General features: G+C 42.7%; 2 protein-coding genes across 3 annotated transcripts in view; one reads left to right on the top strand and one right to left on the bottom strand.

The window, feature by feature from the left end:
- Positions 1–13543, top strand: part of SMIM35 (small integral membrane protein 35) — a 75050-nt gene that overhangs the window by 3269 nt on the left and 58238 nt on the right. The gene's annotated exons all lie outside the window — the stretch shown is intronic.
- Positions 1–13543, bottom strand: part of LOC143933809 (transmembrane protease serine 4-like) — an 81880-nt gene that overhangs the window by 62422 nt on the left and 5915 nt on the right. The window contains exon 1 of one of the 2 annotated variants that reach the window (XM_077456865.1): positions 10908–11007. The exons of the other annotated variant lie outside the window; for it this stretch is intronic. Within the exon in view, the coding sequence (XP_077312991.1) occupies positions 10908–10964 (57 nt within the window). The 5' untranslated portion in view covers positions 10965–11007. Of the gene's footprint in view, positions 1–10907; positions 11008–13543 lie in introns of those variants that run through there. 2 annotated transcript variants of the gene reach the window in all.

Genomic DNA, 13543 nt, shown 5'->3' with positions numbered 1-13543 from the left:
GATCCCCAACTAGCTGCTACCGCAGAAGCAGCCCTACGTGCCCTGCAGCAGGGTCGTAGACCAGTGGAGGACTATGTCTCGGAATTCCGGCGTTGGAGTGCAGACACGGAATGGAACAACGCGGCCCTGCGTTTTCAGTTCCGCTTGGGCCTTTCCGAGGCCTTGAAAGATGAGTTGGCCCGTGTAGGCATCCCCGGGACATTAGAAGCTCTAATAGACACCTCCATCCAGATCGACAGACGCCTGAGAGAACGCCGCCAGGAACGCTCTTCTTCGGCTACCCGTCCAATCTGGATGCTACCACGGGTGCCTAGTCACCCTACTCCCCCTGCTCCATCTGCATCCACGTTGGACACCCCAGAGCCCATGCAATTGGGCCTCCTGCGCCCGTCTCTGACACCAGAAGAGCGCCAACGTCGCCGGACCAATAACCTGTGCCTGTATTGCGGAGAACCAGGACATTTTGTTCATGCCTGCCCAGCCAAGATACGTAAGTGTCTTCCTGTTCCTCCTGTTCCCTCACCTATGCTGCCTGATAACACTTCTCATCTAGCTGTTCCTGTCCTTTTGCAGCTCCCAGGAAGGACTATCCAAACCCACGCGGTTATTGATTCCGGTGCTTGCAGTGGCTTCCTCGACTCATCCTTCGCCCGAAGACATAGGATCCCCCTCAGACCAAGGGAAAAGGGACTCTCCGTATACTTGGCTGACGGATCTACCTTAGGCTCAGGACCGGTGACTTTGGAAACTAGTCCTCTACCTGCTGTCATTGCCGGGACTCATCAAGAACTTCTGTGCCTGGATGTTATTCAGTCCCCGCTATTTCCAATCATCCTCGGCATGCCCTGGTTGAAGGCACACAATCCGCGGATTGATTGGACCACCGGGACCATCGAGTTCCCCTCGGACTACTGTCATCAGCATTGCTGCCAGAACCCTGACGGGGACTCCTCAATTCTCCTCTGTTCCGAATCTGATGATGATGATATTCGACTAGCGGTACCCAAGCAATACCACGCCTTCTTAGACGTTTTCAGTAAAAAGGGTGCAGAGACCCTGCCTCCTCATAGGCCATATGACTGTCCTATAGAACTACTCCCGGGGGCAGAAATCCCCTTCGGGAGAATCTTCCCTCTTTCTGAGACTGAGCTGAGTGCCCTAAAATCTTACCTAGATGACAGTTTGGAGAAGGGGTTTATTCGGCCGTCCACCTCTCCGGCAGGCGCTGGCATCTTCTTTGTCGAAAAAAAAGACCACTCGCTACGCCCTTGTGTGGACTACCGGGCCCTGAATAAGATTACCATCAAAAACCGCTATCCCCTGCCATTGGTACCTGAACTCTTCCAAAGACTGGGATCTGCTAGGTTTTTCTCGAAGTTAGATCTTCGGGGTGCCTATAATCTTGTACGCATCCGGAAGGGTGACGAGTGGAAGACTGCCTTCCGTACCCGCTTTGGGCATTACGAATATTTGGTGATGCCTTTTGGATTATGCAATGCCCCGGCCACCTTCCAACATTTCGTTAATGATATTTTTAGGGACTATCTAGATTTGTTTGTTATAATTTACTTGGATGATATTTTGATTTTCTCCTCCACTCTAGCCATTCATCGGGAACACGTGAAGAAGGTACTGACCCGTCTCCGTCTCCACGGTCTGTATGCCAAACCAGAAAAATGTACCTTTGAACAGCAGAGCATTCAGTTCCTTGGCTTGGTCATCTCGGTAAGAGGAGTAGAGATGGACTCACAGAAGATCTCAGCCATCCAAGATTGGCCTGCTCCTTCAGATAAAAAGGGAGTCCAGCGTTTCATAGGCTTTGCTAATTTTTACCGCAAATTCATTAAAGATTTTTCTGCTATCATCGCTCCCATCACTGGACTGACTAAACAGAACCAAAGGTTCCAGTGGACCCCTGAAGCACAAAAAGCCTTCCAGTCACTGAAGGACCTATTCGTCTCTGCACCGGTCTTGAAACATCCCGATCCTGCTCTGCCATATATCCTTGAGGTGGACGCCTCGGAAATAGCTGTAGGAGCAATACTGTCCCAAAGGCAGGGACCCAAGTCCTTACTCCACCCAGTCGCCTTTTTCTCCCGCAAATTATCAGAGGCTGAAAGAAATTATGATGTTGGAGACCGTGAGCTCTTAGCTATCAAGTCCGCCCTTGAAGAGTGGCGTTATTTACTAGAAGGGGCTACTCATCCAATCTTGATCTACACAGATCATAAAAACCTGGAGTATCTGAAGTCAGCCAAGAGACTCAAGCCTCGTCAGGCCAGGTGGGCACTCTTCTTTTCCCGATTCGTATTCCACATAACGTACCGTCCTGGATCCAAAAATACTAAGCCGGACGCTCTGTCCCGTATGTTCAGTCAGCCGGAGAACTTACCATCTTCTGACACCATTCTCCCGGCGGGGAACTTCCTTCTTCTTCAAGGAGACGTGATCTCTCAGCTCAAGCAGGCGTCCCTAGGCACCATTCCTCCAGCTGGCACTCCGTTATCTTCCAGTGATGGCCTTCTTTGGCATGAAAGCAAGATTTTCGTCCCCCAGGCAGCCCGAACTCTGGTTCTGGCCTCCTGTCATGACCACCCCTTGGCTGGCCACTTCGGATCATTCAAGACACTGGAACTACTTAGACGCACCTTCTGGTGGCCACGGATGAAGGACGACTGTAAAAAGTACGTACAAGCCTGCACCACTTGCATCCGAAGCAAGGGCGACAAATTAAAGACCTGGGGCCTTCTGAAACCACTACCCGTCCCCGACAGACCATGGAGAATGATCTCCATGGACTTCATTGTGGAACTCCCTCCTTCAGAGAACCATTCCACGATTTTCGTTGTGGTCGACCGACTCACCAAGATGGCGCACTTCTTGCCCATGAAGGGCACCCCTTCAGCCGCGGAGACAGCCAACATTTTTATAAGAGAAATTGTGAGGCTTCACGGCATTCCTGCCAACATCACTTCCGACAGGGGGGTGCAGTTTACCTCAAGATTTTGGAAGGCGCTATGCGAAGCTTTGAAGATTGACCTTCGCCTATCCTCAGCCTACCACCCGCAGACCAACGGTCAGACCGAACGAACAAACCAAACATTGGAACAATATCTTCGCTGCTTTTCGTCCTTCTCCCAAGACGACTGGGCTTCTCTATTACCAATGGCGGAGTTCGCATACAATAATACTGTTCATTCGGCCACCCAGCAATCCCCGTTCTACGCAAACTTTGGGTTTCACCCGTTGTTCCTGTCTGGTGACCTTCCCGAGTGCTCCGTACCAGCGGTCCAGAGAAACCTGAATTTCTTCGAGGAGAACAACAAGCTTCTGCAGGAAACCCTGGCCAAGTCACAGGAACATAATAAGGTTGTATTTGATCGCAAAAGAAGAGGGGAGCTGGACCTTAAGGTTGGAGACCGGGTCTGGCTGTCTACCCGGAACCTTAAACTCTCTTGCCCTTCTAAAAAGCTGGGCCCCAAGTTCATAGGTCCTTTTCCAATCAAGAGGAAACTCAACGATGTGGCCTTCGAACTCAAACTCCCAGAGTCCTTCCGAATCCACCCAGTTTTTCATGTCTCACTCCTCAAACCCACCGTCACGGACCTCTTCACCGACAGAATCTCTAACCCTCCGGAACCCGTACTGGTCAATGGGGAAATGGAGTTCGAGGTAGAGGCTATTCTGGATTGCAGGAAGAGGCAAAACCAGACTCAATTCTTAGTCAAATGGAAAGGGTATGGACCTGAAGAAAACTCCTGGGAGCCGGAAACCAATATCCACGCCAAAAGACTTATCCGCGCCTTCAAGAGGTCCTACCCGAATAAGGTGGCTCGTTTGGGCATCCGGAGGCTGCCCCTTGGGGGGGGGCAATGTCACGACCACTCGGGCACTCCGATCGTGTTCAAGAGACTCACCCGTAGAGATCCGTCGTGGAGAACTCGTCGTTTCCCGTTGACGCGCGCTAAAGCCAACGAGCGCATTCGCGTCAACACGAACGCACGCGCACACGCACGTAGGTCACGAACGGAGGCACGTCTACGTGTGAGGGCGCGCTGACCCGTCGTACGTCTGATTGGCGCCCTAAGGCCTTCTTAAGTCACGAGCTCCCTTCCATCCGTGCTGTCCAGTCTACAGCGTGTCCGTGATCCGTGCTATTCGTAAACCTGAACCTGTTATCTGATTCCCGACTTCCGGCTTGTTCTCTGACTCTGATTGACTGCTGCCTGCCCACGACTCCTGCTTGCTTGACTACGTTTTTGCCTCATCCTTCTGTACCACGCTGATCGTATCCTGCTGACCCGGCCTGTATCTGACTACCGCAGTTCCTGCTACCTACCTGAGTTCCTGCTCTACGGGACGTCTATCCACCAGCCAGTCCCCGCACAAGTGCTTACCTTCTACCGTCAAGCTTCGTTCACTGTTCCAGCCTGTTCTCTGTGCCAGCTGACCAACTGGACCTATACCACCTGCCAGGCACTTGTGCCCCCTGAACTGTTGAAATACCTGTTCCCATCTCCAGGGGTTCAATAGCCAGGGGATACGAGGGGCCGCTCCCTGCATTCCGGGCTCCATCACCAGGTACGTGACACCCAGTTGGGGGGGTGGAGGCGTTTGCTGCCTCACAAAAAAAATAAAAAACACCCCACCAGCTGCCTGGTTCTGGTGCCTGTGTGCAAGGACCCTATATTCAGAAAAAACAAAAATCTTTAGACCAGGGGTCCCAAAACACTTTAGCCCAACTCCTTCATGAAGTTTTGGATTGCTTATTTGTGATCAACCCCCAAACATTTATAATATCTAGGTATTTCAATAAAGTACTAAAATGAATAAGTAACAATACAGTTGAAGCTTTTTTAGTTTTTTTCAACTACAGTACATTATGGTGCTTACAATGTTGAATTTTTTGTAAAATTTATAGTAATCAGTTCTATGGCACAATGCCTATTGCTATATATTTACACAATGGCTCTCCAGCCGAGTGTGAGGCGGGTATACTCACTGGCTCTGCAAAAAAGTTGGAAGTGAAGGCGTATGCACAGTACAGGGGGTGAACATGTAGGTAGATCGTTCCCATGAGGGGGAAGAGTGAGAAGTCAGACACACAATGCAAATCATGCTGGAAAACTAGGCCAAATGTAAAGACACAGCTGGGTAACCCTGTCTTGCTGTCAGCCACCTCACGTTCAGGACCAGGAAGGGGCATGGAGTCCTCAAAGTCTACAAAGTCTACAAAGTCCTCAAAAGAGTAGCTGAGCCTAATTGAACTTCTATCATTTTTGACCACTTATTAACCCACTATTGACCCCCAGTCATTTTACTGCCCCCCTTAGATAGTCCCATCAACACTTGGGAGCCATTATTTATACATTTAGGAAACCCTGCTCTAGACTGACACATTTCCACAAACTGACCCCATCCAACAGCATAATTGCTTTAGTGAGAGAAACAGCTAGCAGATATATGAGAAGTCAATGCAATTGGAATGAAGCCTAATCTCTTTTCATAGGGGCTGCACAGGTAGGTGAATTTTCATGATCATAAAGTTTTACCTATTCCCAGTATGTTATACAAGTAATAGATTCTCAGTTCAGGAGCTTTATTGCCCTCAGCCATGACTACTGAATACGGCTATCCTTATATTCAGGAACAATGGGTACTATTTTCTAGTATTCATGTGTGATTTGTTTAGTTACCAATCAAAATTTGAACGAAATTTGCATGATTCAAAGATTCAGATGTATCCGAATCACCATAATAATGATAGAAAAAAAATTAGGTTCAGCGCCTAGGCTATGCTCCTAATTGTGCTCGCTCAAAATCGTTAATGTAAATGGTGACAGATGTAGTTAAAATGTGCACAAATTTATAACACAACTTAACCAATCAATAATAAACCGCACTTGTCACATAAACACTTAATGTGGTAAACAAATACTCATGCCATGAAGTGTGTTTCGCATACAATAAAACAATATAACCAAATTCATATCAATGAAATATCAAAGTCCCATAGAAACCTTCCCCACTGTAAAAGTGCAGGTGCTCTTTAAGACATAAATTTGGTGCTTCATCTATCAATTTATTGAATAAAAAAAAAAGTTTAGGGCCCTGTACACAAGAGCCGAATGTAGGGAGACAACTGTCAGATCAAAAAAATAAATAACAGCCGACATTCGGCCAGCCTCTGTCCGATGTGCATGCTTGAAATCTAGCATATGACGACTCCCGATCCGCACTCTCAGTAAATGGCAGAGAACACCGTTAGGAGTGTTCTTGCACGGGGGTGGAGGGGCGCCCTCCTTTCAGAACACAACAGCTCAGTGGGGGGGGGGGAGATCGCTGCACTAACTATGCATGGTTAGTACAGCGGCTCTGACCAGCATTAACATTTTTCTTTCAATTAACCCGTGGGGTTGAACGAAAAAAAAAAAAAAAAATAGTGTGTACCCAGATTTAGATACTTTGTGCAGTGCAGATTTGACCTGGCACCTGGTGTGTGCAGCATGGGTTTGTAGAGGAGGCCAACCGCCTCACTTCCGTAGTCAGAAGTGCAGCTCAGGTGCCTGTCAAACTTTTTATTCAATAAATTGATCAAGCGGTTTTACACTTTGAGCTTCCTTTTTATTTCCTCCGACTGATATTACTGGGCTTCCAATATCAAGCTCTACTAATCCAAGAGCTACTGGATTTTAGGAGGACATGCCCCATATTTTGACTCTGATTGTTGTGAAGCAATCTATCCCTTGTGAGACCTCTATGTCTGCCTGTATAAGCAGATATAATTACTGAGGACAATCCTCATCAGATAGCTTGAACTCACCAATACCGATTTCCATCCATAGATGCTTTATTCTGAACATCAGATTACAGCAGATGACAGGATACAAACAGATGAACAGATTGTGGTATTGTGCGGTCAAAAGATGATATTGTCTGTAGCTTACAATGTAGAATACATGTGCTCTGCTACATGAGGCTTGTTACTCCATTGATGACACAGGAAGAAGGGTGGAGCATTACATACAAAGGGGAAAAAAAAAAAAAAAAAAAAAAACTTGAGAACACAAGTGCATTACCACAAAAGGCCACTGGATGACAGCATGTGAACTAAATATAAAAATGGTTAGGAAAACTAATATATATATATATATATATATATATATATATATATATATATATATATATATATATATATATATAAAAAATAGTTTTCCTAACCATTTTTATATTTAGTTCACATGCTGTCATCCAGTGGCCTTTTGTGGTAATGCACTTGTGTTCTCAAGTTTTTTTGTTTGTTTTTGCAAGTAGACTCTGAGCATGGATGACAGGAAGTGATGTGGCCAGTTTCCTGGCTTGCCCTTTTCCAAGAAGGTGCTGGAAGCAGGGCCATCTTTAAGGCAGGGCAAAAGGGGCAGCAGCCCTGGGCCCTGTCATTGTTGTGGGGCCCAAAATAGCTGCCTCATACTTGCCAACTATCCCAGTTTAAATTCCCGTGTCCCTTGAAGTTTTAGTCCCGTGCTGTGTCCCGATATCTCAGTGTAAAGTGCTTGTACTAATGCTGCACAGCTCTGCCCTATTGTTGTGTACAGATGACTCACCTACAGAACCTGTGTTTACATGTAAATAACCGGCATTCATATGTAAATAGCGGTGGCATTACTAAGTAAATAGCTGTGGCCGGGGGCATTAGTATGTAAATAAAGGTTGCATTCATATGTGTATCATGCTCCCCTGCAGTGAGGAGATGATGTGCTGTAACCTCTAGCAACCAATCAGTGAGCAGTATTACTACACATTAATCTCTAGAAACCAATTAACAAGCAGAAATCATTTGCTGTAACCTCTAGCAACTAATCAGTGAACCGTAATATGTACTGTAACCTCTAGCAACCAGGCATTAAGCAGTAATGATATGCTGTAACCAATGACAACCAATCACAATCGCTGCCTGATCTGATACAGTAAACTTATTTTAAGTCTAGCTGCTATTTATTGTATGTCTCAGAGCAGGTGGAGAGTGAAATTGCATGAGGAGGGGCCCAAGAAAATTCTTGCCCAGGGTCTAATCAATATTAAAGATGGCCCTGGCTGGAAGCACTGCAATCTGAGCATGCTCATACGCCCTCCTGTGTGGCGAAGAAGTTCCCATTGTATGCTGCCATGATGTGCCAGGAAAACTGAAAATTGTATACTCACCTTTCCGTAATTTTCCTTACCTGGTGCATCCTCATTGCAGTATAAAGATTCCCACCCAAAATGGTGAGAGTTACAGAGAATGCTGCAAGTCGGGTCCCACTTTTACTTATAGTTAACCAGTCCTATCAGGTTGCGGGGGAGGAGCCACAACCCGTTGAATGCTGCCATAAAGATGCACCAGGAAAGTAAAATTATGGAAAGGTGAAAATTTTTCCATTTTACTGATGTGAACAAGTATACAAAATCATAGAGTAAAGGGTGATGCTATTCAAATTGTGTGAAAGTGAAAAGCTAAACTGTATCTGAGCACCACATATTGAAAAACACAATTCATTTTTATATCAATATTCAAAGCAAACTTGCCCAACCATGAACCATGTCTCCATGCATTATTTTACAGAGAAATCACTTTGAAAACTTTTACTGGACAAAACATGGAAAATTTACTGATGGAGCAATTTTGTTTTTTTCAACGGACAACCATTTGAAGTGTAGCATCTACATCCTGGAATTCATCTGCCCTTAGCTCAAGCATGCAGGCAGGAGGTTGTGCTTAGCTGAGAAATGTCTTTCCCTCTTGAACACTCCAGGGATGTAGGATATAATTTTGACCTAGCCTGGACACCAACTGAAGAAATAATAATTAAAACACACACACACACACACACACACACACACACACCCCAAAATAGGATTTTCAGATATGATATATAGAATATATAGGGATCTACAGTATTAATTATCTGGATCATAGTATCCAAATGTAAGCTGTTACTAGTAAGAAGAATAAAGGTATGTCACCAAATAAATTTTGTTTTATTACAAAGCAAATTAGAGGTTCTACGCTTAGAGGATACAGATTCCCAGTAGAGGTATTTTAGAATGTCTTATAAAAGAATCTTCTATTAAATTGTTTCATAAATTATTTTTATAATGAGAATAGATTTTATAATCAAACAGGGGGGGTCACTATAGATACAACCTACAGCATGGGTTTATGCAATACAAGTTCTTAGCCGACGCCCTTTGTACAAAAATCCACGGGAAAGTTTGTACAAAGTCCGATAGTGTGTATGAGGATTAAAGCCCCATACACACTATCAGGTGTTCTGCTAATTCTTCCCTTCAGATTTACCAAAACCATATAGCATGGAGGTCAAACCTTAGGAGTTTCAATGTGTATGCAATCAGGCAGGACCTTGCACTACATGATTTTGGTAAATCTGAACACAAAAATCAGCAGAAAATCTGATAGTGTGTATGGGGCTTTAGAGCGGCAAGGATGTGGAATTCCCTTCCACAGGCGGTGGTCTCAGCGAGAGGCATTGATAGTTTCAAGTAACTATTAGATAAGCACCTGAACGACCGCAACATACAGGGATATACAATGTAATACTGACATATAATCACACACATAGGATGGACTTGATGGACTTGCGTCTTTTTTCAAACTCACCTACTATGTAACTATGTGTGATGGTGCTGAAAGCTAAAAATTGGCCTGGGCAGGAAGGGGGTTTAAGTGCCCAGTAAGCAACTGGTTAAATCTCATTGAACCTCTTTAGAAAAGAAGGATAATTATCCTGGTGTTTATCTGTGAAAATTACCTCCCATTTTAATAGATATCATGTGGAAGTTGCACCCGATGAATGCACTTTAATGCGAAAACAAAATCGCATAGATTATATATATATATATATATATATATATAATTATTTTTTATTTTTTATTTTTTTTAAATAAACTAAACAATAGTAAGAAAAACGCTCAGGATTCACGTGCCTTTGAGAAGTAGAACAGAGGTGATCAATAAACAGAAAAGGCAGAACTGGATATTGGGATTTAGCTTTGATAGAATGATTCATTCTATCTCTGGTATTTTCATTATCAGCGAAGGTATGTTTATTAAAACTTTGCAAGTACGAGTTATATGTCACATTGAACTTTACACTGGTGTCAGAACGCAGGGATGGAGGCAGTCACTTTTGAAAGGTGGTATTTATGTAGTTGCAGTCTATCAATTTACTAGGAACTAAATGATAGATTTTGATCTGATCAGAAAAATACAAGGTTTGATATGTATTCATTCAATGAATGATGCCTGCAAGTAATTGTAAACCGTGATCTTCAAAATAAAATAATTTATATATATATATATATATATATATATATATATATATATATATATATATATATATATATATATATATATATATATATATATATATATATACACATACATACATACATACACACACGCATTTTTTTTTTTTTTTTTTTTTTTTTTTTTTACACACACACACACTTCAAACATTTTGTTTGGAACAGGATTTACTATATGGAATAGAAAGATATACAGGATGTTTTTCAAAAGCAACACTCATTTCATTAGATTATAGCAAAAAAAAATTAACCCAACACATCTAGGTTGGACATTAGGTTTAAATACCAACATTTAAAAAGGAAAGGAAAAGGGATTTCCAAAATCTCAATGGACTATGCTAAAAAAATAAATAAATAAATAAATTAAAAAAAAACACGAAAATTTTTTTTTTTTTAAATGAAGAATACGTTTCTTGATGTGGTAATTTTGCAATTTCAGCCTTGATCTTCCATGATCAGCCAAATGTTCTAACCCAGAACATTAATAAACCACAACGCAAGGCAAACATACATATGAAATACATTAATGAGAACAGTTTTACCTGCCAAGGATTTGTATTTCTGTTCATACAGTCCTGAGATTTATACAGCTCTGCCATACAGCACAGCCTTTTCTAGCAAGGTAGGGAACCAGAACTTTTTGTGCTACAGTTTTACTTTCAGGTGCCCTCTCCGACCCTACCCCGTAACTGTCAAAATAGAAGGAGCACACAGATTAGCTCATTTCTGTGTCAGTCTGATAAGAGCATGCTCCATACACTGCAGCACACCTGACTGCCTCCTTGTGCTGCTACCTCCATTCTGCCCAACCCCCACCTGTCTGCTGTGCAGACTGTCTAGTACATTGCAAAAAGCTAATACTAAGGCAAATTCAGTTACAGTGCTTGCATTAAAAAAAAAAATACATTAAATAATGTAATAATGATTACAGGACTGCATTCATGTGTGACCCTTATGTGTACCTGGAGTAGTAGGGTGGTATTAACCCCTTTACAACCAAGCCTTTTTCTACCATTTGTTGTTTACAAGTAAAAATCGGTATTGTTTTGTTTGAAAATGTAGAACCCCCAAACACTATATATTTCTTTTAGCAGAGACCCTAGAGAATAAAATGGCAGTTGTTGCAATATTTTATGTCACACTGTATTTGCACAGGGGTCTTTCAAACGCAATAAAATAATAAAAAAATACAGTTTAATTAATAAAAAATAAAAAAAACAGTTAGCCCAATTTTTTTGTATAATGTGATGATGTTATGCCAAGTAAATAGATATTGTGACAAGCTACGTTACTTAAAAAATCTACATGGGCAATGCCTTAAAAATGTTTACAGGTTACCTGTTTAGAGTTACAAAGGACTTGTGGTCAAATTATTGTTCTCGCTCTAAGGCCTCACACGCACGGTACAAAAATCAGAGGGGAAAGTCTGAAGACGAGCTGTCTGCGGATTTTCGGATCGTTAGTATGGTGCATTTGAGACAGACGATTTCACTTTTTCATCAGACAAAAGCTGGATATTCAGGCTATAAAAAAATGTCGGATGTGAACTCAGTGCCTGATTTTCGGATGGTCAGTACAGAAATCCGTCATACAAAAGTCAAAAGTACAAACACGCATGATCGGAATCAAGGAACGACTGGGAAGAGTTCGGTCTTGTAAACTACCGTTGGTAATCTAGAATAAACATTCGTGACTTGGCAATTGATGAAATGTCAAAATTCTCATCTTCTTTAATGGGATAATAATGAAGCTGCTATACTGGTGATACTGATGTAGTTATGCCAAACGTATTGTATTGTAAAGGTCATTTGTTTTGTACGATCTGAAAATCGGGAATTAACGCTCACCAAACTTCTACTAACATGAAATTAGCAAAAAGGGCCCAAAGGGTGGCGCTTGAGAAATGAACTGCCTCTCCTCATAGTACGTCACTACGTTTGTGTTTGTCAAACGACAATTTGCAGATAGTTAGTATGCTAGACAAAATCCTGCAAACGCCCTTTTGACAACAATCAGACCTTGTGTACGAGGCTTTACAATCACATGTAAAAATGTAAACACTGTTTACACATGCAGGCGTCGATTTTTGTATGCATTCGCTTCTGTGCACAAGCTCGGAGGGATAGGGCACTTTACATGTTCTTTCTTATGTATTTTACTTTTTATTTTTTATTTTTACACTGTCCCTTGATTTATTTTTTTTAATCATACCAGATCTCTCATTTACCTTTAAAAGCAAAAAAAAAAAATCCTTTAAGCCCGAGAGGCGGAAGTGACGTCAGACGTCACTCCAGTCCTCGAAGGCCATGAGCCCTTCTTGCCCTCACTTGACTTCCTGCCTAGCCACAGATCAGACTGGAGCCGTTGGTAAATGCGGAAGACACCGGGAAGCGGCAGAAGGGGTCACCTCTCCCGCCGCCTATAAAAGTGATCCCGCAGCGAATGTGTCAATGGGACCACTTTTATCGGAAAGCCTGCTGTAAAAAATACCGGGGTTATGGCAGCTGGCTGCTGCCATAACCCCAGTATTTAAAGTCAAAGTAATGATGTATATTTACAGTTAGTTGCTAGATGTGGTGGGATAGGATAGGAAAGGGTTAAACCCTGTGTCAGTTTGTTTTTTTCTGTCTATGACCGGATGGGGAGATTTCCCTTCACTTCACACCCTTCTGGGAGATAGAACAGGAAGTGAGAGAAAAACCGAGAGAACAAAGTGAATGGAATTTTATTCTTTGACAGTTGTCACCAGATTTCTCATCGTGTTTTAGTGGCAATGATCACCAGGAGAGACAGAGTGAATCTACCTAATGGGGACATAAACAGCAATAAAAAACGTGGCACAGGTTCAAACCCTTCCCTCTTTCTCTATACCATCCAAAATAAAATTAAAAAAAAAACAAAAAAAAACTTTTAGTTTTAGGGTAAATATCTTTTAAGCATTTACTTTGATAACTGGGACAACACAGACTCAGCCATGTAATTTTGCACAGTAGTAATACATAAATTGATATTTAGGGTGCCTAAACATTTTGAAGTTTAAACTTGTAAGATATTTACCCACAACACGGGTGACTACATTGCAGTATTGCTTGTAATGCTGGCAATACACAATGGTTGTTAGACCGGATTCTGTTAAATGGTCTTGCTGCAAAACCAGCATTCGATCTGCCAATGGCTG

Source organism: Lithobates pipiens, unplaced genomic scaffold, assembly GCF_037356315.1.
Source record: "Lithobates pipiens isolate NorthernLeopardFrog02 unplaced genomic scaffold, aLitPip1_a1.2 Scaffold_27, whole genome shotgun sequence".
Taxonomy (NCBI): domain Eukaryota; kingdom Metazoa; phylum Chordata; class Amphibia; order Anura; family Ranidae; genus Lithobates; species Lithobates pipiens.
Note: the sequence above shows the minus strand (reverse complement) of the source record. Positions and strands in the feature narration are given on the sequence as shown.